Source organism: Ranitomeya variabilis, chromosome 2, assembly GCF_051348905.1.
Source record: "Ranitomeya variabilis isolate aRanVar5 chromosome 2, aRanVar5.hap1, whole genome shotgun sequence".
In the NCBI taxonomy this organism is placed as follows: Eukaryota; Metazoa; Chordata; class Amphibia; order Anura; family Dendrobatidae; genus Ranitomeya; species Ranitomeya variabilis.
This window is the reverse complement of record NC_135233.1, coordinates 187691589-187718734: the sequence shown is the minus strand read 5'-3', so window position 1 is coordinate 187718734 and position 27146 is coordinate 187691589. Positions and strand designations below refer to the sequence as shown.

General features: G+C 47.1%; 1 protein-coding gene across 1 annotated transcript in view; it reads right to left on the bottom strand.

Annotated features, from left to right (window-relative positions):
* BMP15 (bone morphogenetic protein 15) overlaps positions 1 to 20577 on the bottom strand; it is a 36677-nt gene extending 16100 nt beyond the window's left edge. Inside the window, exon 1 of the mRNA XM_077283320.1 lies at positions 19964 to 20577. Coding sequence (XP_077139435.1) covers positions 19964 to 20273 — 310 coding nt within the window. The 5' untranslated portion in view covers positions 20274 to 20577. The remainder of the gene's footprint in view (positions 1 to 19963) is intronic.
* Between the last annotated feature and the right edge of the window lie 6569 nt (positions 20578 to 27146).

Below are 27146 nucleotides of genomic sequence, written 5' to 3'. Positions count from 1 at the left end.
CTTCGTAGTGATGAAGGCATGGCTTAAAGTGAGTTGCGCGACCATTTTGTAGCACATACGTTTTACAGGCGTTAACTTCGGATGCCTTATGACTCCTATCCAGACATACATCGCCCACGATTACCCAGCCTAGGTCGAGTCTTTGGGCGTATGGAGCATCATCTGGGCCGTTGCATTGTTGGCGTACCTTGTGGACCTTCAGAATGTCCCTTCCGAGTAGGATTAGAATATCAGCATTCATGTCCAGAGGAGGAATTTCATTAGTCAGATGCCTCAAGTGGCGATGATGAAGTGCGGCTTCCGGAGTGGGGATCTCCTCCCTGTTATCAGGTATCTGGTCACATTCAATTATGGTTGGCAAGGGTATATGCACGTTTCCCTTGATTGAAGAGACTATGTACCCAGAGGCTCTCCTGCCAGAAGTCTCAATACGACCAGAGCAGGTGTTGAGGGTGTATGGAGTCGTTTGTCCCTTTATGTTGAAGATCTCAAAGAATTTGGGCCTTGCTAGAGATCGGTTACTTTGCTCATCTATTATGGCATACATTTTAGAGGCCTTGTCGGGTTGTCCTTCTGGATAGACCTTAACCAGACATACCTTGGCACAGCATTTAGGAACGATCCCTTCTCCACATACCTCAGTACATGAGGAGGAAACAGCAGTTGCAGTTGGGTCAGGGACTTGTGGCTCCCCGCCATGCTTTTGAGCAGGGTCGGATGCTGCAGAAGGTTGTGAGTTGTGTGGAGCTGGCGTGGGATGCATGGCTGTGACGTGTTTATCACTGCTGCATTCAGTGCAATTAATGGCGGCCTTACAGTCCTTAGCGAGGTGGTCTGAGGAGGTGCAACACTTATAACATATCCCTAGCTCCTTGAGGGTGTCTTTACGCTCCTGCGGAGTACTTGCTCTGAATCCACGGCATTCTTTGAGTGGGTGAGGCCTTTTGTGGATAGGGCACATACGGTTACTGTCCATGACTTTAGGAGCAACATTATTTTTTTTAGTGAAGGCAGGTGTAGTAAGTGGAACGTCAGTCTTTCTCACAGATACTGTGTTCCTTGAATCTCTACGTTTGGCAATGTTATCATACCTTGTAGATGATGATGATGCTGGTGAAGTAGGCTCAGTGAAGTCGAAGCTGGGATCATTCTTCTTCCAAGCTTGGTCACTGATGAACCTGGAAAAATATGAAAAGGGGGGAAAGGACACATCATACTGCCTTTTATACCATGAGCCGTGGTCTGCCCATTTATCCTGCATGCCGTGTGGCAACTTGGACACTATTGGATTAACGCCATGAGCAGTATCTAGGTAGCTCCGTCCTTAAAGACGTGGGTCTAATTTTGCCAATTCTATTTCCTTTAGCAGGTCGCTCAAATCTTGAAGTTTTCTATTGTCCTTGTTAGTTATCTTTGGGAAGGTTTGCAGTCTTTTAAATAAGGAACTTTCTATTGCTTCTGAGCTGCCATAGGTTTGTTCCAGTCTCTCCCAGGCTGCAATAAGACCTGCATCTGAATAGTCCACATGAACTGCCCTTATTGTCTTTATGCGCTCTGCTGATTCAGGGCCTAACCAGTTAACAAGCAAATCCAGTTGTTCCTTGCCGGTGAGATTAAGGTCTTGGATCACTGCTTGGAAGGTGGATTTCCAGGCTCTATAATTCTCAGCACGATCATCAAACTTTGAGAGACTAATGTTTATTATCTCCCGGCGAATCATGTATCTGGCGAAGTCAGACATGTCCGATCTCCCGGTCATTGTTGCAGGATGAACTTGTGGTATCCGTAGGGAATGTAAGTTCTCTGGCTTATATGACTGCGACAAATCAGGACGAAATGATGCGGCATAAGGGTTAAACTGCGGTTTAGTCTCTAAAGGTTCTGTTGGCTGTTGCCTAAATTGTGGGTTAGTGCTGGAAGTTACCTTGTCGGCAGTAGGTGGCGACATTTCTTGACTTGCGGGCACATCCGTGTTAGAAACTGGAGGTGGCGCTGGTGCAGATGTTGAATGTCTTAGCACGTAGTCAGTAGTGCGATCAGTTGCGTCCTCCATTTCTTCTGGAATAAGACAGTCCGAATTATCATCTTGTCCCAGTGCTTGTTCAAGGACCTTCAGTTTAGCAAGGGCTGTTGCTTCTTCCCTTTCTGCTTGGAGTATTTTTAATTTCCTTTGAGCTTCCATTTTGTTTCTTTGAGCTTCCATCTCATTTCTTTGAGCTTCCATTTGGGCTTCCACTTCCACTTCAGCCTCCCTCTTAGCAAAGGAGCTTTTTACTCTAGCTTCTTCTGCAGCCGCACGGATCTCCAGTAGATTGTTGGACAATGTTGACTTCCTGGAGTGAGATGATCTGGAAGACCGAGCTGTGATTTTGGTCGATGTTGTGCGATGTGACCTAACCTCTTGGAGGTGAGCGATGCGGAGTTCTGCTTTATCCTGAGCATCTCGGACTAATGAGGTCTTTTCTTGGAGAAGAGTTTCCCTTTCAGTTAGTTCTGCTGGGGCATCTTCCATGTCACAGTTACTCAGGAATGTGATGTACTTTACAGACAGTCTCTGGTAGTGATCATAGGCGGCAGATAAACTCTTCAATGTGGCGGTTAAACCTGCGGCGTCACTGTGATAGCGTGGAAGAGCTGCTAAATAGTGATCCACTCTGCCCCATAAATGTTCTAGGTTATCATGGAACTCGTCTCTAGTAGTCTCAAAGTTCTCTCTGACCTTTTGTGTCGGCTTGGTTACACGTCTGGGTCGTACGTCCTGCTCTGTAGTAAGTGTGGGCTCTGCTCCTGCAGCATCTATGGTGTCGGGAACCTGATGTGCTTCGCTTGCAGATGGGTCCACAGTGCCCTTTGTGGACATGTTTTAGCTAAGATGGTGGATGGTTAAGACTTGCTAGCAGACAATGCATATGCACACAGACACTGTAGACTTAGGTCTCTTGTTACTATTCTGCCACCGATATACGTGGATGAGATGTGTCTGAGGGATGTGATCACAAATCGCTATATAAACAATGGCGGACAGCGTTACTCACTAACTGTGCTTCTAGTCCTTATCAGCTGTGCGTGGTGATCCGGAAGGATGATGCAATGATACATTCAACAGGTTTTATTTACAGTACCTTGGTGAGATGAGGACTGTAGGTTAGAGGTATTACAGGATCACCAGATAGAGATAGTAGAAGCTCCAGGTTAGAGGTAACAAGAGAATCCTTTCTCCAGCTCTGCAGCACATGTGAGATCTAAGATGGCACAGAGTACAAAACAGGAAAAGAAGCAAGAAGATAGGAGGAGCTAAAGACAGAAAGGCGTTGTGGGAAAATTCCATAACATATTACAGTGTGATACAGCGCAATGGCCAGTAGATGGCAGCAAAGTACAACAAATACAATAAATGGTAGAACTGAGTATATTAGCACTACATAAATGTCCATGTATGACTGAAAGTCTATCAGAATAAACTGAACAGCACAAGTAGCATAATTTAAACTAGTGTGCACACTCACTCGTGAATGGAGGGAATGTGCGGGTGCCGTCATGGGCTCAGAGAAATACAGTTATCGGTAAGTAACTATATTTTCCTTTCACCATGACAGCACCATACGTGAGAGATAGCATCCGTCCCCAGGAACAGGAAATCTGCAGCAGAGATAAAAGAAGGGGGCGCACCTCTCTCCTCAGTTTTGGTTTCCTCTTCCTGCAGGTGGATGCCTGTGGCAGAGCGCTTACCTCCAGAGGGATCTCCCTCTGATGATCGCCAGTCTGGAGTCTGTTGTCCACGGTGGGGACAGCCGTATTCAGCGGTATCAAGTACGCTGCTGTCAGGGAATCCTGGGCCCGAGGGGGCTGCTGTGTGCCGCGCCTCATCCCTCCCCCCGCTGGACTCCCCGGCATCCGCTCTGTTCCAGAGGCTGGTCCAAGAAAGGGGCGTGTCCTTCACTGTCGCTGGCGCCAAAGTGAAGGTGACAACTTCCAGTTGCACTGGAAGTGACATCACACGCCGGGGGAGCCGGTGTGCTGGACACTTCAGGGTGGAAGTTGCTCCAGAGGTGCGCACACTGCTCCTGCTTTATAAAGGGGAAAAGTGAATGCGGAAACTGCCTTCTAAACATGGCAGAGCCTGCAGCGGATCCTGACATACCAGCGGTACCTGTACCCAAGATGAATGAAGAGACACAAGCTACCGGGGTACCCAGAGTCCTTGAAGGTCGAGTGCCTTTGTAAGACTAGACACATACTGATGTCCTATACACCATGTGTTTTTTAGGGAAAGAAACCTACCTCAAAACAGAAGAATAGGGCTTGTGCACTATGCAAAGAAACCCTCCCTAAACTGTACAGCAAAAAAAATCTGCCAGTCATGCATTGATTAAACAAATAGCAGAAGAGTCTTATTCCCTATTGCAGACTATTAAAGCGATCATATGGGAGGAAGTTAAATCAAATGTTAAAGAATGTAGAGGGGGAAGACCAAGTAGCAGCTCTACATATCTGATCAATTGAAGCACTAGCTCTTTCCGCCCAGGAAACTGCCACTGCTCTTGTATGGCATCCGTACTGCGAGATTATCGCGCAGGCTTGCAAAACCGACATCTAATGGATTTATGTGCTCAAATGTTCATTAAAACATATATACAGTAATATATATATATATATATATATATATATATATATATATATATATATATATATATATATATATATATATATATATATATATATATATATATATATATATATATATATACATATACATATACACACACACACTCACTGGCCCCTTTATTAGGTACACCTGTCCAACTTCTTGTTAACACTTAATTTCTAATCAGCCAATCACATGGCGGCAACTCAGTGCATTTAGGCATGTAGACATGGTCAAGACAATCTCCTGCAGTTCAAACCGAGCATCAGTATGGGGAAGAAAGGTGATTTGAGTGCCTTTGAACGTGGCATGGTTGTTGGTGCCAGAAGGGCTGGTCTGAGTATTTCAGAAACTGCTGATCTACTGGGATTTTCACGCACAACCATCTCTAGGGTTTACAGAAAATGGTCCGAAAAAATCCAGTGAGCGGCAGTTCTGTGGGCGGAAATGCCTTGTTGATGCCAGAGGTCAGAGGAGAATGGGCAGACTGGTTCGAGCTGATAGAAAGGCAACAGTGACTCAAATCGTCACCCGTTACAACCAAGGTAGGCCTAAGAGCATCTCTGAACGCACAGTGCGTCGAACTTTGAGGCAGATGGGCTACAGCAGCAGAAGACCACACCGGGTACCACTCCTTTCAGCTAAGAACAGGAAACTGAGGCTACAATTTGTACAAGCTCATCGAAATTGGACAGTAGAAGATGAATGCTTCCAGCACCTTGTTGAATCTATGCCACGAAGAATTGAGGCAGTTCTGAAGGCAAAAGGGGGTCCAACCCGTTACTAGCATGGTGTACCTAATAAAGTGGCCGGTGAGTGTATATATATATATATATATATATATATATATATATTCTGTATTTAGATTTCATTCAGCGCGATATCTGTGAACAGCCAGTAATTCAATTGCCGGCTTTTCATTTCTCCTGCACAAACCCGACAGGATATGAGACATGATTACATACAGTAAACCATCTCATATCCCCATTTTTTTTGCATATTCCACACTACTAATGTTAGTAGTGTGTATGTGCAAAATTTCAGCGCTGTAGCTGCTAAAATAAAGGGTTAAATGGCGGAAAAAATTGGCGTGGGCTTCCGCGCAATTTTCTCCGCCAGAATGGTAAAGCCAGTGACTGAGGGCAGATATTAATAGCCAGGAGAGGGTCCATGGTTATTGCCCCCCCCCCCCCGTGGCTAAAAACATCTGCCCCCAGCCACCCCAGAAAAGGCACATCTGTAAGAGGCGCCTATTCTGGCACTTGGCCACTCTCTTCCCACTCCCTGTAGCGGTGGGATATGGGGTAATGAAGGGTTAATGCCACCTTGCTATTGTAAGGTGACATTAAGCCAGATTAATAATGGAGAGGCGTCAATTATGACACCTATCTATTATTAATCCAATTGTATGAAAGGGTTAAAAAACACACACACACACACACATGATTTAAAAGTATTTTAATGCAATAAACACAGCGGTTGTTTTAATAATTTATTGCTCTCTCAATCCATCAGCAACACCCTCGCTTGGAAAAATAATAAACGCACAAGATACATACCCTCAGCTGAACCGTCACGTCCCACGAGGTAATCCATCTGAAGGGGTTAAAATATTTTACAGGCAGGAGCCCTGCAAATGCAGCTGTGCTCCGTGCCTGTAATCCCCGGCGAATGAGGGAAATGTGGGTCATTGACCTACATTTCCTTCAGTCGCGGTGATGCGCCCCCTGGTGGATGTCCTCATATGACCTGGAGCGTGGGAAAAAGTTCCCAGGCTGCAGTTCATGAGAATATCCAGCAGGGGCGCATCACCGCGACTGAAGGTAAGTAAGTACAGATCCAGCTTTCCTTTCAGCACCCGGGGATTACAGGCACGAGCGAGTGGTTTATCGCAGCTCATGCCTGTAATATTAGTTAACCCCTTCAGATGGATTTCCTCATTGGATGTGATAGGACATCAGAAGGTATGTATCTTGTGCGTTTATTATTTTTCCAAGCGAGGGTGTTGCTGATGGATTGAGCGAGCAATAAATTATTAAAACAACCGCTGTGTTTATTGCATTAAAATACTTTTAAATCATGTGTGTGTGTGTGTGTGTGTTTTTTAACCCTTTCATACAATTGGATTAATAATGGATAGGTGACATAATTGACGCTTCTCCATTATTAATCTGGCTTAATGTCACCTTACAATAGCAAGGTGGCATTAACCCTTCATTACCCCATATCCCACTGCTTCAGGGAGTGGGAAGAGAGTGGCCAAGTGCCAGAATAGGCGCATCTTCCAGATGTGCCTTTTCTGGGGTGGCCGGGGGCAGATGTTTTTAGCCACGGGGGGGCCAATAACCATGGACCCTCTCCTGGCTATTAATATCTGCCCTCAGTCACTGGCTTTACCATTCTGGCGGAGAAAATTGCGCGGAAGCCCACGCCAATTTTTTCCGCCATTTAACCCTTTATTTTAGCAGCTACAGCGCTGAAATTTTGCACATACACACTACTAACATTAGTAGTGTGGAATATGCCAAAAAAAATGGGGATATGAGATGGTTTACTGTATGTAAACCATGTCTCATATCCTGTCGGGTTTGTGCAGGAGAAATGAAAAGCCGGCAATTGAATTACCGACTTTTCACTAACACCGCTGCGTATTTCTCGCAAGTCACACTGCTGGTCCGTGTGGAATCCGTATTTTTCTCGCCCCCATAGACTTTCATTGGCGATATTTTTTGGGTAATACGCTGACAAACGCAGCATGCTGCGATTTTGTACGGCCGTAGAAAGCCGTATAATACTGAACCGTAATATACGGCTGATAGGAGCAGCCCCATTGAGAATAATTGTGCCGTATGTTATGCGAGTTTTACGGACGTAGTTTCTGCGCTCTTACGTCCGTAAAACTCGCCAGTGTGACGCCGGCCTAAGGGTTTTTCCACCTCATTTTTGGGGTTCGGGCAAAAGGAGGGAAGGGAAATTTCCTGTGATCTGAGGAAACGAGAGGCTACTTTCCGGAGGTAAGCGGGGTCTGTCTTGAGAACAACCCTATCATCCAAGATCTGCATAAAAGGGGGGCCAGCTGATAAAGCTTGAATGTCACTGACCCTGCGTGCTGAAGTAAGAGCAACCGATAGGGAGATTTTGACGGATAGAATTCTCAAGGGAGCGTCCGCCAAGGGTTCAAAGGGAGATTTAGTTAGGGCTGTGAGGACTAAATTTAAATCCCATTGTGGGGCCTCACAGTGGTGTCATGTTGTTGGTGATGAGAAGCCTGTATCTTCTTTGCCTGTGGTCGCCGTTTTTGCTGCAGCGGCTGAGGTGGTGACCTGGCTTGTGGGGATCTTCATTCCGGCTAGTCTGGGTCGCTCATGGCTCCTGGGGAACACTGGCCGAGCTCCATTAGAAGCATCCAGCCAGAGTACTATTCCCTTAAAATAATTTATGGCTGGATTATCCAGTCCTGCCTCACGCAGGTGCCATTATGCCCTGCATGTGCGCGCTGACCGGTTACCCAGTCATGCTTTGCACCTAACCGCATCATCGTGCCTGCGCATTCGCACTAACCGGACCCAGTGGTGCTTTGCAGTGGCCCGCCCCAGTAAAGGATCGTGCCTCGTCAGGGCAAGGGGGTACTCGGTACCGAGTCCTGCGGTTCACAGGGGGGATGTCACGGTGGCTGACCCGGTCCGTGGCCCTGGGACGTCCATGTAAAAGGGAAAGGTCTTTAAAGGGATAAAGTTTATGTTCATGACGCCACCTGTGGTATTCGTTCAGGGTGACCGATGCTGCTTTAAGGGGTCCGCTGGGGTGATGTTATGGCAGCTAGATGGTATACCTACCCACAGGTGAAGTATATCCCCAGGGCTTCCCGGTGTGTAGATTATGTTATGGTGAGAGGCGCAGAGAAGAACGAGGACACAAGGTTGCAGTCTCTTTACATTTTACTGAAGACTTCAGCATCCACAGTCCAGAGCACCAGACCACCGGGCAAGCAGAGTCCAGCTGCTTTGGAGGCAAGTCCAGAGTCCCCTTGTCCAGGTGGAAATCAATAGCCTTCCCTTGCACTGTAGTGGTGTAGTCCCTTACTGCTAAGCCTCTTGTGAGGTCCTCACAGATGTGGCGTTTCACTCTCTCTCTGTCCCCCGTATAGGATAGCACAAAACCCGTATGACTGGTGACTTGAGCCTGTTTATAGGGTCTCTTAGATAACCCGGCTCTGTGGGGTGTCACCATGCCTCCTGGGTGTAGGTGCAGACAGGTAACGTGGAGTTCAGCTGTCCTGCCGGTGTCTTATGTAAGTCATAGAGGTCCTTACAACCTTGGTGTTCCGGCTACCGTTCTCTGCGCCTCAGAAGGAGGCAGCCTGATTGGGGCTGGTCCCCTTCTGGTATCCTCTCCTGTACGCTTGCTGCAAACAATTCGGCCTTCAAAATGTCTTTCTGGGAGCTGCAGCTCTGTGGGCATGCACAGCTCCGTTGACCCTCTGTCCTCCTCAGAGGGATGTCTGGAACTCATTAACTTTCTCTACAGACTACCAGTTATATATATATGGGGAGTGACCTAGTAAATAGGATCAGAAGCTCCCCCTGGTGGCCTGGAGTGTGAAGCGTTGCATGTTTGTGGTACCTGGATGCAGTTATCTTTCCTTGCCTCCAATCGAAGCATCACTCTCCCTGGGAAAGCAATACCACTGTGACGACCAGGACCCTGGGGCGCCACACATGCACTTCCTGGTTCATGGCCTCCGGGAGTCCCAGTGGCGGTGTTGGCCTAATGCATATTGATCTGTATGTATTGCAACAACTATTGTTTGTTTAATATGATGTGATTTTTATGTCTGCATGCATATTGTTCATCTGTTAACAAAGTTTAAAAGAAAAAAAAAAAAGGAGTCCTCATGTACAGACAGGATGCTCCTCCTCCTCCTTCCCTGTGAGCACACTTCTTGTGTGTGGAATTGAAACTAAAAGTAACAGCATATCTCTCAGAAACCAGATTGATCCTGTTCTCATGTTGTATGCTGAATGTTCTTAGTTCTTAATAAATGAACATTCTCTGTTGCTCGTTGTGGACATCACGCTGATTAACCCGCTGCTAACAGGTTATGGGCCCAGAAGTCAAGGCAATCCCAAACCTGCAGAGTACAGAGATAGAAAGACAACAGCAAACTGAGAAGAAGTAAAATGGCCGCCAGCAGCAACTCAACAAAGTTTACAGTGCCAAGCCTGAATAACCAGAACTACCAATCCTGGAAATTCAAGGTGAAGATGCTGCTGATAAGAGAAGGTACGTGGAAATACACTCAGGACCCTAAGCCTGACCCAGTACCACAGGAATGTCTAGAAATGGATCAGAAAGCACAGAGCACCATATCACTCAGTATAGAGGATGATCAGATTGTGCATGTGTGCAAGTGTGAATCTGCAAAGGAAATGTGGCAGCAGCTGCAGAAAGTACATGAGAGAATAAATTTAAGTAATAAACTCTATCTAATGAGAACGCTGTACCAGTCTAAGCTGCACAATGACCAGGACATGCAGGACTACATTAGAAATACTCTAGAGACTGTAGAGCGCCTGCGGGGCATTGGGGAAGATATGAACGACTTCAATGTAGCAGCACTATTACTTAGTGGTCTCCCAGAAAGCTATGATACGCTTGTAACAGCATTACATGCACGCCCAGATGATGAGCTTACATTGGAGTAAGTCAGAGGAAAGATTGTAGATGAATATAAGAGAAAAGCTGAAAATGTGAGCAGCAAAACATGTAACAAGGAAACTGCTTTACAAACACAGGGTGTGCCCACCAGCAGAAACCACCCTAAAGAGACACGTGAATGTTTTGTATGCAAGAAGCCAGGTCATTTAAAGGCTGAATGCAGAGTCTGGAAAGCTAAAATGAATCAGCTGAAAAAGCAAAACAGTCAACAGAGAGTTAAGAGTGCTGTATCTGAAAGCAATGATTCAGTGAATACTGAAGCTGCATTCACATCAGTCAATGCATTTAAATCAAAGCATGCGTGGTGTATAGATTCTGGTGCAACCAGTCACATGACCAATGACAGACTTCTTTACTAAACTTATCCAAAGTAAGTCAGAGAAAGTGATAATGGCGAACGGTCAGTGCATGAACTCAGAAGGCATAGGAGACGGTTATATTGATTGTAACATCTCTGCAACACAAAGTAGAAGGATCCATGTAAAAGATGCACTATATGTGCCTAGTCTTGAAAGTAATCTGTTATCTGTGAAAAAGCTCACAAAACAGGGTAATGAAGTTACATTTAAGGAAGATAGCTGCATCATCTCAAAAGAGGGTCACACATTAGCAAAAGGAAAAATCAGAGATGAACTGTATCAGTTGAAATGTAAAGAGTGTGCATGCACAGTCAAGCAAGAACTGCACAAGAACTGTATTCATGTATGGCACAGGCGGCTTGCGCATAGAGACCCAGAAGCAATAAGAAAGTTATTTCAAGAACAATTAGCTGACAATATTACAATTGATTCATGTAATCAGACAATGAAGTGTTCCAGCTGTATCAAAGGGAAAATGTCCAGAAAGGCCTTTCCTAAGAAAAGTACTACAAGAACAGAACAACCCCTAGATTTAGTACACACGGATATCTGTGGTCCAATGCGTACTCAGACCCCTGGAGAGAAGAGATATTTTCTTACATTTATTGATGACAATTCAAGATATACAGTTGTCTATTTACTTCACAGCAAAAATGAAGTTCCAGAGAAACTTGGAATATATCTAGCTGAAGTACATAACAAGTTTGGAAGAATGCCAAAAACGTTACGTGCAGATAATGGAACCGAGTATACAAGTAATGAAACGCAGAGCATTTTAAAGAAAAATGGAATCATATTTCAAACTACTGTACCATACAACCCTGAGCAAAATGGTGTAGCAGAAAGAAGAAACCGGACACTCTGTGAAAGTGCAAGGAGTATGTTATTTGATGCAAATTTGCCTACAGTATATTGGGGCGAAGCTTTATGACAGCTTGTTATCTTCAGAACAGACTACCAAGTAAAGCGACAGAGAAAACTCCATTTGAGCAATGGAATGGTACAAAACCAAAACTACAACACATAAGGATTTTCGGAAGTAAAGCATTTGCACATGTTCCCAAAGAAAAAAACGAACTAAGTGGGAATCTCATGCCAAGGAAGGCATCCTGGTAGGCTACAGTGAAACCCAGAAAGGTTATAGAATTCTACACCCAGAGACAAACAAGGTCACAATAAGTAAAGATGTAGTGTTTGATGAAAACTTCATGTCCCCCAAGTTTTATGACATTATGCCAGTAGTCCAGATGAAGCAACAACAACAATCTCAATCACAATTACAAGACAATGAAGAAAAGAATGTAGAAGTCTGGCTGGACTCTTCAACCACTGAAGGAACAACAAAAGGCCTAAGTGAACCTGAAATCAGACGGTCGTCAAGATCAAGCAAAGGAATACCAGCTAAACGTTTCTCCTACGCTGTAAGGACACTACAGAGTCAGAGCCACAGTCATGGGATGAAATGCAGAAACTACCCGCCCATGAAAGAACAAAGTGGATCATTGCCACGACCTAGGTTCCAAGAATTGAGAACCACTATGGGACTGACAGAATAAGTAGTTGTTGAGTGGGGGTGTTGGCCTAATGCATATTGATCTGTATGTATTTCAACAACTATTGTTTGTTTAATATGATGTGATTTTTATGTCTGCATGCATATTGTTCATCTGTTAACAAAGGTTAAAAGAAAAAAAAAAAGGAGTCCTCATGTACAGACAGGATGCTCCTCCTCCTCCTTCCCTGTGAGCACACTTCTTGTGTGTGGAATTGAAACTAAAAGTAACAGCATATCTCTCTCTCAGAAACCAGATTGATCCTGTTCTCATGTTGTTTGCTGAATGTTCTTAATTCTTAATAAATGAACATTCTCTGTTGCTCGTTGTGGACATCACGCTGATTAACCCGCTGCTAACAGGCGGCAGATTTCGTTCTGGGGAAGCAGTTACCTGGCCTTGCTTCCCCCCCACCCGGAGGGACCCCTCGTGGTGGTGTGCTGCCGGCGACCGCCATGAAGAGGCTTCTTTGGGAGCGGCGGTCTCTCTTCCTGCCGGCACTCCCTGCACACCCTAGAGGCTCACTGACCCTAGCGATGGTGCTTCGGGTAACCACGCCAGCCGAGGCAGGGAACCCCCGCTGCCTGGATCGGTCTGACTGGCCCCGGTATTCCCACTAAGATTCTAAGGTAGGCTTGCTGCAGGTTCCCCATCAAGGACATGAAACCAAACTGATGCGGGAGAGAGGTACCGCCTTTTTATCTGTAGGTTTCCTGTCCTTGATGGGCGGATCCCCTCTCTCCGTGGTGCAGTCATGGGGGACAGAGAAAACAACATTTTAGTGGTAAAAATGTAATTCTCTCTTTACCGACCAATGGTTATAATAATTCTGTGAGGCACATGTCGTGTTAATATGATCACTGCACTCCTAGATTAATTCATTGAGGAGTGTAGTTTGTAAAATGAGTTCACATGTGTCACAGGTTCCTTCTCCGGTATCACACAATCAACAGAGCAAGAGAGTAGTGAACAATCCCAAGAACTTTATTTATTTAGGCAAAAGTACGAAAGGTCCATATAATCCACCACACAAAGGATAAAATATTCCAGAACACAAATGCAGTTCAGTTACAGGATAAAAATCCAACAATCCAGCACAGAGGATAACAGTCCATATTCCCTTCTTTCTCTCTCTCTGACATGCTGTGTTCACTTCATAGTTCCAAACAAGACTGGTCTGTGTCTCACCTCCCCATTCACAGGTTAGGGGGGGTGGGTCGCAGGGGCTCATTGTTTCAACAAGCTAGGTCAACATGTCATTAGCATATTAGCAAACAACATTATTCACTGACCCTGTGGAGAGATAACAATACAGAACTGTGGGGAGAATATCAGATGGCAAATAACAACTCAACACCATGAAAATAAGTACAATAGAAATATACACAAAAATGATACCCACATAGCATATCACACCATCACAACATGGATCAGGGTTTTTGTTGTTCTGGCACGTTAGGGGCTCTGCCAATGTGACATGGCACCCTCAAACCATTCCAGAAAAATCTGAACTCCAATATGGTGCCTGTTCCCTTCTGAGCTTTGCACTGTGCCTCAAAAGTAGTATTCCCCCACATATGGGGTATCGGCGTATTCAGGAGAAATTGCACAACAGACTTTTTGGTGCATTTTCACCTGTTACTCTTATGAAAATGCAAAATTTGGGGCAAAAATAACATTTTTGTTGGAAAAATGTTTTCATTTTTTTTTATTTTTACGGCTCAACGTTATAAACTTCTGTGAAGTACCTGGAGGTTCAATATGTTCACCATACATCTAGATCAGTTCCCTGAGCAGTCTAGTTTTCAAAATGTCACTTTGGGGATTTTCACTGTTTAGGCACATTAGGGTCTCTCCAAATGGGACATGGCGTCCACCAATTCCAGCAAATTTTGCATTCAAAAAGTCAAATAGCACTCCTTCCCTTCCGAGCTCTGCCGTGCACCCAGTGGTTTTACTCCCTCATATAGGGTATTGGCATGCTCAGGAGAAATTAAACACATTTTGGGGTCCATTTTTTCCTGCTACCCTTGTCAAAATAAATTTAAAAAAAAAAAAGGGATCTGAATTTTTTTTTTTTTTTTTTTTTTTAAATTAAATGTTCATTTTTTTCCACATCCTAATAATTCCTGTGAAGCCCCTGAAGGGTTAATAAACTTCTTGAACGTGGTTTTTAGCACATTGAGGGGTGCAGTTTCTAGAATGGTGTCACTTTTTGGTATTTTCTGCCATATAGGCCCCTCCAAGTCACTTCAAGTGTGATCCGTAAAAAAATGGTTTGGTAAATCTTGTTGTAAAAATGAGAACTCGGTCAACTTTTAACTGTAGCAAAAAAAAAAAAATTGGGTTCCAAAATTGTACTGATGTAAAAGGAGACATGTGGGAAATGTTACTTCATACTGAAGACATTTTACCACTAACATTAAGCACAACATGTCACGAGAAAACAGTCTCAGAATCACCGGGATCCATGGAAGCGTTCCAGAGTTATTGCCTCATAAAGGGACAGTGGTCAGAATGGTAAAAATTGGCCTGATCATGAAGGTGCAAACCACCCTCGGAGGTAAAGGGGTTAAAAATTATGGATTTCATTAAAAAATGCAATAGTTTGTGTGAGACCATCACTTTTTGACAGGTAAATAATAGCTTACAAAATGAAATATACCACGAGAAATGCAGGTGTGAATGTGTGGCACCCCAGGGTCCTGGTCGTCGCAGTGGTATTGCTTTTCTCTCAGGGAGAGTGATGCTTCGTTTGGAGGCAAGAAAGGATAACTGCATCCAGGTATCACAAACATGCAACACATTTCATACTCCAGGCCACCAGGGGGAGCTTCTGCTCCTATTTATTAGGTCACTCCCCACATATATATAACTGGTAGTCTGTAGGGAAAGTTAGTCAGTTGCTGGCTGAGCTCAGCTCAGTTAGTTCCAGACAGCTGTCTGAGGGTCCACGGAGCTGTGCATGCCCTCAGAGCTGCAGCTCCCAGAAAGACATTGAAAGGCAGAATTGTATTGCAGCGAGTGTGAAGGAAGTCGAAGCAAAGGAGAGGATACCAGAAGGGGACCAGCCCCGAACAGGCTGCCTCCTTCTGAGGCGCAGAATCCCGGTAGCCGGAACACCGAGGGAGTAAGGACCTCTACGCCTTATTTCAGAAACCGGCAGGACAGCTAATTGCAGGTCACCTGTCCGCACCTACACCCAGGAGGCACGGTGACATCCACAGAGCCTGGTTATCTAAGAGACCCTATAAACAGGCTCAATTCACCAGTCATACGGGTTTTGTCCTATCCTATACGGGGGACAGAGAGAGCGAACCACCACATCTGTGAGACCCTTATGTGAAGCCATAGGCAGTAAGGGACTACACCACTGCAGCGCAAGGGAAGGCTACTGATTTCCACCTGGATTTGCCTCCATACTGGCCGGACTCTGCCTGCACTGTGGATGCTGATGTCTTCAGTAAAAAGGTAAAGAGACTCCAACCTTGTGTCCTCGTTCTTCTCTGCGCCTCTCACCATACCACCATCTACACACTGGGAAGCCCATCTAGCTGCCATAACATCACCCCAGCAGACCCCTTAAAGCAGCATCGGTCACCCTGACCGAATACCACAGGTGGCGTCACGAACATCAACGCTATCCCTTTAAAGACCTTTCCCCTTTTACATGGGCGCCCTGGGCCACAGGCCGGGTCGCAGCCACCGTGACATCCCCCCTGTGAACCGCAGGACCTGGTACCGAGTACCCCTAGCCCGCAGGGCAAGTCAAATGCACTCCATGTACATGGGATATTTAACATGCTGGCAGGGGGCGTCATTCCATGCACCCATTAGTGCGTCTGTGACGTGATTGCAGGTATACAGCACCAGTGATCCCCTAAAGGGACTAACATGTAGAATGAAGTGTAAAAAAAAAAAAAAAAAAAAGATATGGAATAAAAAAAGTCACATTTATCCCACAGTGGTAGCAAGAATAATTTCATCTCATCCCACAAAAAAAAAAAAAAAAAGCTTGTCATGCAGCTCCATTGACCAACATTGGTACAGGAAAATGGCGATACAGCCCCCACAATTTATTTTCACCACTAAAATAATAAAAACTTGACAGATTTGGGACTCCAGTAAGTGTACTGATCAGCAGGTTCATATTGGGAGGTCATTTGTATCACACGATATATACCATAAAAACAATTCCCAAAAAACAATGTCAGAATTGGATTTTTCACAATTTCTCCACACTTGGAATCTTTTCCAGTACACTATGTGGTAAAATGAATTGTGCCATTCACAAGTACAACTCTATCTCTACCTATGAGGACAGAAGAGAAATATGGGAATATACATAAATGGAAACGAGCTGCATGGCGATGGTTATGGCCCCGCATCTGCAGGTAAATAGCGTCACTTTACATGACAGGTTCCCTTTAAGGACAGGATCACACATCATTGGAAATCACTTCTGCACCACAGAAATTGCAGCTTATTATAAAGTCAGGCCTAAGGCTGCGTTCACACATGCGCTATAAAGGTTTGCGTGCTGGCCATTGTTCTTCTGGGACAGTGCACAGATCCGGAGGCCTGGATTTATCAAGGCTGATGTGAACACGACACTGGATGTGACAAGGATGCCGGGCAGACGAGAGCCGTGCGTTCCTCAGATATAACAGGGACACGGATGTGTGAATGAACCCCAGAGTCAGAGCGCCGGTTTTTACCAGAGTTTGTTCTTTTCATCCCTGAGTTTCTCAGACCCCTAAGCCTGTGAGGAGCTCAGATTGGAGCCTATCTGCAGACGAGAGGCCATGTCTGATTATTCCCAGAGACTCAGGTCCAACTCTCCAATATGAGTCAATGGCTCCATGGACAATGGCTCCGCTCTCAGATGTGAGGGACATAAGGCTTGAGATACATCCAACAGTTCTGGTTTTATCCGAGAAAAATGTATGATGGTAAAAACTGACCAAACACTGATAAATACTGAAGAAACGCAGACCAAATTTTCCTTTTGCAAAAAATCATTGTCTGAACGAGGGCTTATTCACACTGCTGCGTCTCGTGTCACCTCATGGGGCTTCTCATATGGCCATCCTTTTGTGGACCAATGATCTCATTAAAAAGAGCAGAGGAATATATTATATGTACTGACCAAACCAGACGATACGAGGGGGGCCATGAATAAAGGACGGCTTTTATCTGCTGGTCATTTTTCAGATTGAGATTTCCCAAGTGTCTCCTATTAAGCAATAATTATTATTAACTATCCGTTATTATCAACCGATTTTATTTTGCTTACCAGACAAATGGATGACACATGGATGGAAAAAAACATCAAAAGGCCATGGTTAGTGGCTAGATAAAAACACCAAACAGTCTATGTGTTCCAGACAAAACCATCCATATCCGTGTGAACACAGCCCCGGGCAGAGCAACATTACGCATCGGATCAGTAGTTTTCCTGTGGTTTGTCAACCCTTTTATTCCCCACATGTCACTTAAAAGAAAAACACATTGCAAACCCACAACAATGTGCAAAAAAAAGACAAGAATTAATCAAATAAAATAGGAAAAGCAGTATCTGCTGGTTCAGACCAGCGCATTATTCAGACATGTGCACCACGGACCGGACATTGGGGAGATTACACAGCATCATAACCAGACGTGCACCACGGACCGGACATTGGGGAGATTACAGAGCATCATAACCAGACGTGCACCACGGACCGGACATTGGGGAGATTACAGAGCATCATAACCAGACGTGCACCACGGACCGGACATTGGGGAGATTACAGAGCATCATAACCAGACGTGCACCACGGACCGGACATTGGGGAGATTACAGAGCATCATAACCAGACGTGCACCACGGACCGGACATTGGGGAGATTACAGAGCATCATAACCAGACGTGCACCACGGACCGGACAATGGGGAGATTACACAGCCATCATAACCAGACGTGCACCACGGACCAGACATTGGGGAGATTACACAGCATCATAACCAGACGTGCACCACGGACCGGACATTGGGCTCACACAGCATCATAACCAAACGTGCGCCACGGACCGGACATTGGGGAGATTACACAGCATCATAACGAAACGTTCACCACGGACCGGACAATGGGGAGATTACACAGCCATCATAACCAGACATGCACCACGGACCGGACATTGGGGAGATTACACAGCCATCATAACCAGACGTGCACCACGGACCAGACATTGGGGAGATTACACAGCATAATAACCAAACATGCACCACGGACCGGACATTGGGGAGATTACAGAGCATCATAACCAGACGTGCACCACGGACTGGACATTGGGCTCACACAGCATCATAACCAAATGTGCACCACGGACCAGACAATGGGGAGATTACACAGCCATCATAGCCAAATGTGCACCACGGATTGGACAATGGGGAGATTACACAGCATCCTAACCAAACATGCACCACGGACCGGACATTGGGGAGATTACCCAGCATCATAACCATAACCAAACGTGCGCCACGGACCAAACATTGGGGAGATTACCCAGCATCATAACCAAACGTGCGCCACGGACCGGACATTGGGGAGATTACCCAGCATCATAACCAAACGTGCACCACGGACCGGACAATGAGGAGATTACACAGCATCATAACCAAATGTGCACCACGGACCGGACTTTGGGGAGATTACACTGCATCATAACCAAACGTTCACCAAGGACCGGACATTGGGGAGATTACACAGCATCATAACCAAACGTGCACCACGGACCGGACATTGGTTATAATGGCTGTGTAATCTCCTAAACGTGCAGATGGCCAAATATCCACATGAGCCAACTGTATGCTCATATGCTGTACATAAGTCACATGTAAAACCGCTGCATGTGAACATAGCCTTATACACCAGGTTTCGACTGCATGTTCGGCTTGGCCCGACCTGGTTTATGTATGGCGTGATGTCAGAAGGTAAGGAAAGTATAAATATCAGCCATGATCTTTTCTAGTGAAAATCCCAAGTATGAACCAGCAGAAGTGTAAAGAGCAACCAGAAGGTCCACAAGATGGAGGAACCAGGGTGAGGAGACGTCTTATTGGGGGCGGGGCACAAAATCCATCACATTTTCAATTCCTTTTAACAAAAACCCAAATCTCTGAAACATCAAGTACAGTTGTCACCAAGTATCCACGGACGCAGTGTTTGGCTATGTGCACACGTTGCTGATTTCCTGCGGATCCGCAGCAGTTTTTTTCCCCACAGAAACGCTGCAGATCCGCAAGTGACTTACAGTATAATGTAAATCAGTGGCAAAAAAAAAAAATGCTGTGCTAATGGTGTGGAAAACGCTGCGGATTAAAAGAAGGAGCATGTCACTTCTTTGTGTGGAGCTGCAGCGTTTTTGTATCCATTCCATAATAGAAATCCGCAGGGGTAAAAACGCATGAAATCCGCACAGAATTCACAGTAAATCCGCAACAAAAACGCACAAAATAAGCATTAAAAAGCGCAGATTTTGACCTGCGTTTTCTGCCAAGAGATGCAGAATCCGCACAGAAAATTGCACAGGCAAATCCGCAATGTGTGCATGTAGCCTTTTACTTTCCAGTACACAGACCATTCCCCAGACATAAAGCAGCACTTGTGTGAATGAGGCCATACCCGGCTTCATCCAGTATCTCACCCGTAATAAACGGCTCTGGACCGACAGGCCTTACAAGTCTGACGGCGGCTCCGGCTCGCCTCGAGGCTCTCGGTCTTCCATCGCCATCTGCAGACTTCTTGTACAATTGCAGCATGAAGCGTAAATGCTGAACACTAAGCTCGTGTTTCGCTGCATTGTGAGACTTCAGAGGCCCATGGTCCATCAATGTCCGAATCAATGGCAAAGAATGAGACCTCATAATTGCACTTAATCCATTCATCCCTCTACCAGGGGGCGAGACCACCAAAACCAGCCAGAGGAGCAGCAGGTTTTGAGATGCGGTCATCATGGCAGCAGTCTATGGTGCGGAGGTTTCATGGAGGGGGGTACAGCGAGCAAGTCTCTGCAGGATCATGAGTGGAAGGAAAGACTCTGCCTGGCAGGATCAACATTTTCTCACCCAGGTGCAGCCATTACTGAAAATGGGAGGAGTAGGGACCAGCTAGTGCCCCTCTAGAGGACGGGGAGCAGATACTTGGGAGCTGAGCTGCTTATTGGGAAGTGACTTTTTTTTTTTAGCTTTTTAGAAAGCTGAGCCATGCAGGTAATTGCCCCAGTATGACATGGTGAGGGGAGAGGTGGACGGTCCTGCCTTATATCAAATCTGCATGGTGCTGAGGTCAAGGCCTGCCCATTTAACCCATTCACCTCCACACCAAGTAAAATATGGCCCAAAAAAGTTTACTTTAGATTGCTTCTTTTTATTTTTCTAATCCTGCGTAGTGGGCTATAGGGACAACATAACTTCTCGTAAGTCCAAAGAAAGAATATATTCTCGAGACCCCCCCTGGGCACTGAAGCTCCATACTGGGGGTCAGCAGCTGACAGCTCCTCCACCAGAAGGCATTTACTGCTGGAGATTGGGTTACGGGGTCCCCACTGTAAGAATAGTGGGCCCCAAACGCTTTTATATACGTCACAAAACAAATCGCACGGGTGGTCTCCTCCCACGGCCCAGCGCTGGCTCTCTGCAGACTATCAGGCTCAGTGCTTTGGCATCATAAATAGCGCACATCACCGCTGCAGCTAATCTCGCATGGTCCTGATGCTGTGCAATTGTTTTTTCACACCCGTAGGCTTGCATTGGCGAGTCTCGGCCGAGTCTCGATTTTACACTCACGCTGAATATGCCTGAGCAAATAAACGGTGATGGGAGCTGCCCCATAGATTAACACTGGGCCGAGGGCTATGGATGTTTTCTCACACAGCACTCATCCGTATTGTACGCTAGTGTGACTCCGGCCTTAAAGTGACAAACTATTATTGTTCCAGATGTCCCAAACACCCTTATGGGGGCTTCATCAGAATAAATAACTGCAAGAAGTACAAGGAGAGGACTGCAGGGGATGGGGGTAAAGGTATTTCCACTAATGAAGCCCCTTCAGATTGTCCTTGAGAAGACAAGGTGAAGCTGCCATGAGTCCTGTGTCTGACGGCAGTAAAGTCTCCTAACACCATTCGTGTGTGGGGGCTTCTCATCATCCATGGAGGGGATCACTCAAAATGTGTGGGGGCTTCTTATCATCCATGGAGGGGATCACTCACAATGTGTGGGCGCTACTCATCATCAATGGTGGAGGTTACTCACAATGTGTGGAGGCTTCTCATCATCCATGGATGGTATCACTCACAATGTGTGGAGGCTTCTCATCCATAGAGGGGATCACTCACAATGTGTGGAGGCTTCTCATCCATGGAGGAGGTCACTCACAATGTGTGGGGGCTTCTCATCATCCATGGATGGGATCACTCACAATGTGTGGGGCTTCTCATCCATAGAGGGGATCACTCACAATGTGTGGAGGCTTCTCGTCCATGGAGGAGGTCACATACAATGTATGGAGGCTTCTCTTCATCCATGGAGGGGATCACTCACAATACGTGGAGGCTTCTCATCCATGGAGGGGGTCACTCACAATGTGATGGGGTTTCTCATCCATGGAAGGGGTCACTCACAATGTGTGGAGGCTTCTCATTCATGGATGGGGTCACTCACAATGTGTGGAGGCTTCTCATCCATGGATGGGGTCATTCACAATGTGCGGGGTCTTCTCATCCATGGATGGGGTCACTCACAATGTGTGGGGGCTTCTCATCATCCATGGATGGGATCACTCACAATGTGTGGAGGCTTCTCATCCATAGAGGGGATCACTCACAATGTGTGGAGGCTTCTCATCCATGGAGGAGGTCACTCACAATGTGTGGGGGCTTCTCATCATCCATGGATGGGATCACTCACAATGTGTGGGGCTTCTCATCCATAGAGGGGATCACTCACAATGTGTGGAGGCTTCTCGTCCATGGAGGAGGTCACATACAATGTATGGAGGCTTCTCATCATCCATGGAGGGGATCACTCACAATACGTGGAGGCTTCTCATCCATGGAGGGGGTCACTCACAATGTGATGGGGTTTCTCATCCATGGAGGGGGTCACTCACAATGTGTGGAGGCTTCTCATCCATAGAGGGGATCACTCACAATGTGTAGAGGCTTCTCATTCATGGATGGGGTCACTCACAATGTGTGGAGGCTTCTCATCCATGGATGGGGTCATTCACAATGTGCGGGGTCTTCTCATCCATGGATGGGGTCACTCACAATGTGTGGGGGCTTCTCATCATCCATGGATGGGATCACTCACAATGTGTGGGGCTTCTCATCCATAGAGGGGATCACTCACAATGTGTGGAGGCTTCTCGTCCATGGAGGAGGTCACATACAATGTATGGAGGCTTCTCATCATCCATGGAGGGGATCACTCACAATGTGTGGAGGCTTCTCATCCATGGAGGGGGTCACTCACAATGTGATGGGGTTTCTCATCCATGGAGGGGGTCACTCACAATGTGTGGAGGCTTCTCATCCATAGAGGGGATCACTCACAATGTGTAGAGGCTTCTCATTCTTGGATGGGGTCACTCACAATGTGTGGAGGCTTCTCATCCATGGATGGGGTCGTTCACAATGTGCGGGGTCTTCTCATCCATGGATGGGGTCACTCACAATATGTGGAGGCTTCTCATCCATAGATGGGGTCACTCACAATGTGCGGGGGCTTCTCATCCATGGAGGGGGTCAGGGGATTTCTCATCCTTGGAGGGGATCACTCACAATGTGTGGGGCTTCTCATCCATGGAGGGGGTCACTCACAATGTGTGGAGGCTTCTCATCCATGGATGGGGTCACTCACAATGTGTGGAGGCTTCTCATCCATGGATGGGGTCACTCACAATGTGCGGGGGCTTCTCATCCATGGAGGGGGTCACTCACAATGTGAGGGGGTTTCTCATCCATGGAGGGGGTCACTCACAATGTGCGGGGGCTTCTCATCCATGGAGGGGGTCAGGGGGTTTCTCATCCATGGAGGGGATCACTCACAATGTGTGGGGCTTCTCATCCATGGAGGGGATCACTCACAATGTGTGGAGACTTCTCATCCATGGATGGGGTCACTCACAATGTGCGGGGGCTTCTCATCCATGGAGGGGGTCACTCACAATGTGAGGGGGTTTCTCATCCATGGAGGGGATCACTCAGAATGTGTGGGGGCTTCTCATCCATGGAGGGGGGCTCGTTCACTTGGTGTACACTCCCCGCTGTGCTCCTATGTGACGCTGTGTACACTCTCTGCTGTGCTCCTATGTGATGCTGTGTACACTCTTCACTGTGCTCCTATGTGACGCTGTGTACACTCCCCGCTGTGCTTCTATGTGAAGCTGTGAAATGTCCCCGCTGTGCTCCTATGTGACACTGTGTACACTCCCCGCTGTGCTCCTATGTGACGCTGTGTACACTCCCCGCTGTGCTATGTAATGTTGTGTACACTCCCCGCTGTGCTCCTATGTGATGCTGTGAAATGTCCCCGCTGTGCTCCTATGTGACGCTGTGAAATGTTCCCGCTGTGCTCCTATGTGACGCTGTGTACACTCCTCGCTGTGCTATGTAACTTTGTGTACACTCCCCACTGTGCTCCTAGGTGACGCTATGTAATCTCCCCGCTGTGCTCCTATGTGATGCTGTATACACTCACCGCTGTGCTCCTATGTGACGCTGCATACACTCCCTGCTGTGCTCCTGTGACGCTGTATACACTCCCCACTGTGCTCCTATGTGACGCTGTGTACACTCCCCGCTGTGCTCCTATGTGACGCTGTATACACTCCCCGCTGTGCTCCTATGTGACGCTGTGTACACTCCCCGCTGTGCTCCTATGTGACGCTGTGTACACTCCCCGCTGTGCTCCTATGTGACGCTGTGTACACTCCCCGCTGTGCTCCTATGTGACACTGTATACACTCCCCGCTGTGCTCCTGTGATGCTGTATACACTCCCTGCTGTGCTCCTGTGACGCTGCATACACTCCCCGCTGTGCTCCTATGTGACGCTGTGTACATTCCCCGCTGTGCTCCTATGTGATGCTGTATACACTCCCCGCTGTGCTCCTATGTGACGCTGTGTACACTCCCCGCTGTGCTCCTATGTGACGCTGTATACACTCCCCGCTGTGCTCCTATGTCCTATGTGACGCTGTATACACTCACCGCTGTGCTCCTATGTGACGCTGTATACACTCCCTGCTGTGCTCCTGTGACGCTGTATACACTCCCCGCTGTGCTCCTATGTGACGCTGTATACACTCACCGCTGTGCTCCTATGTGATGCTGTATACACTCCCTGCTGTGCTCCTATGTGACGCTGTGTACACTCCCCGCTGTGCTCCTATGTGACACTGTGTACACTCCCCGCTGTGCTCCTATGTGACGCTGTGTACACTCCCCGCTGTGCTCCTATGTGAGGCTGTATACACTCCCCGCTGTGCTCCTATGTGAGGCTGTATACACTCCCCGCTGTGCTCCTATGTGATGCTGTATACACTCCCCGCTGTGCTCCTGTGACGCTGTAAACACTCACCGCTGTGCTCCTATGTGATGCTGTATACACTGCCCGCTGTGCTCCTATGTGATGCTGTATACACTCCCCGCTGTGCTCCTATGTGATGCTGTATACACTCCCCGCTGTGCTCCTATGTGAGGCTGTATACACTCCCCGCTGTGCTCCTATGTGACGCTGTATACACTCCCCGCTGTGCTCCTATGTGATGCTGTATACACTCCCCGCTGTGCTCCTGTGACGCTGTAAACACTCACCGCTGTGCTCCTATGTGATGCTGTATACACTGCCCGCTGTGCTCCTATGTGATGCTGTATACACTCCCCGCTGTGCTCCTATGTGACGCTGTATACACTCCCCGCTGTGCTCCTATGTGATGCTGTATACACTCCCCGCTGTGCTCCTGTGACGCTGTAAACACTCACCGCTGTGCTCCTATGTGATGCTGTATACACTGCCCGCTGTGCTCCTATGTGATGCTGTATACACTCCCCGCTGTGCTCCTATGTGATGCTGTATACACTCCCCGCTGTGCTCCTATGTGAGGCTGTGTACACTCCCCGCTGTCCTATGTGACGCTGTATACACTCCCCGCTGTGCTCCTATGTGAGGCTGTGTACACTCCCCGCTGTGCTCCTATGTGATGCTGTATACACTCCCCGCTGTGCTCCTATGTGAGGCTGTGTACACTCCCCGCTGTGCTCCTATGTGAGGCTGTGTACACTCCCCGCTGTGCTCCTATGAGAGGCTGGGTAATCTCCCCACGGTGTGGCTGTATGAGCCGCAGGATGGTGATTTCTGTGGTGAAGACGCTCAGTCTCCTCTGTGGATTTTCAGCAATAGGTCGGGTCCCATTAGTGTCTGGCATCGGATGTGATGTGGTAATGCCGCTAGGCTCCTGTGAGCGTGATCCACGAGTCTGTGCTCCAATCCTCCGACATGAGGGAATCACAGTGTGGAGGAGACGGAGAAAGTCGTTTCTGTTTCCTCCATTGCCGGTGGCTGCTGTGGTCGCACTACAGTCGGGTGAGATCTGAGTGCAGTGAGATGTTTATCGCCTAATAGACTTGTACGGTGTGTGAGTCTCATGAGAGCACAATGGCAGATCTTTGTGGCCCCACATAGAACACTGGCCTAGTGCTGTCTGGTTTCTGAGGGTGTGTGCAGACAGTCAGTATTAGCAGTGCTTTGGGCACAGCTGGTTCGGCATGTGCACACTGAGCCGTGGGGATTCACAGCCTCCAATACAGTGTACGGATGACATTTATCTTGTGGAGGCTGCGTCTCCATAAGATATATAGACATGCTGCGGTCTGGAGAGATGCACCACATGTCCGTCTCCACGGGTGAGCTGCGGGTGTCTCTGCACACATAGTAGACATGGGATTTCATGACATCCATCCACTGTGCTGTAACATCTGGACGGTGTGGGTGTACGCAGCGTCCAACCTGCAGCGTTTACTGACCGTGTGCACCCTTATTGGATTGCACTAGTCCGAATGGATTCCCAGTGGGAACGAGCCCATAGACTGTCCGCATGAGGGAAATCTGCACGGACCTAAACACAAGTGCGGGAACTAGAAAGCAACGAGAATACACTGCGTCCAAATGCTACGATTCCTGATGGTGGGCACGTAGCAACACAAACTAGACATGCGTAAAGCCGGCTAGGCGTCAGACACCAGTGTGAATAATAGTGATGTGTGAGCGGCAGCGGTTAGGCTGGTTTCACTATTGCGATTGTGTCCGCAGTGTTTCTGACGCTTACATCCGCATGCGTCTTGATTTCCTATCTTTAACATTGTAGACGCAGGTGCATGCGTTTGCTTACGCATATGTATTTTCACGGTGTGCGGTGGGCACGGATAACGCACCATGTTGGAATTTTTGAGGTGGCAAATTACCGTCAAATATGCGCAGGCATGAACATGCGGATGAGTGCTTTAAAAAAAAAAAAGCATTAGTCTATGGGAACGCATGCATACACGTCTTTGCGTACGCATGCGTAAGGCTACTTTCACATTTGCGGTTAAGTCTGCAGCGTATCATCCGCAACCGCATGCAAAAACGCATGCAAACGTCTTTAAACGCAGCGCTTTTTATCCGCATCAGCTTACGCATGATGGTAAAAAAAAGCAGCGTTTGCATGCGTTTTTACATGCGTTTGCGCTTTTTATGCGCATGCGTTTGATATTTCCAGGAAGGTGTGTCTTTAATGGGCATGCGCAGTCCGAAGTACGCAAGCGCATCAAACGCATGCATACGC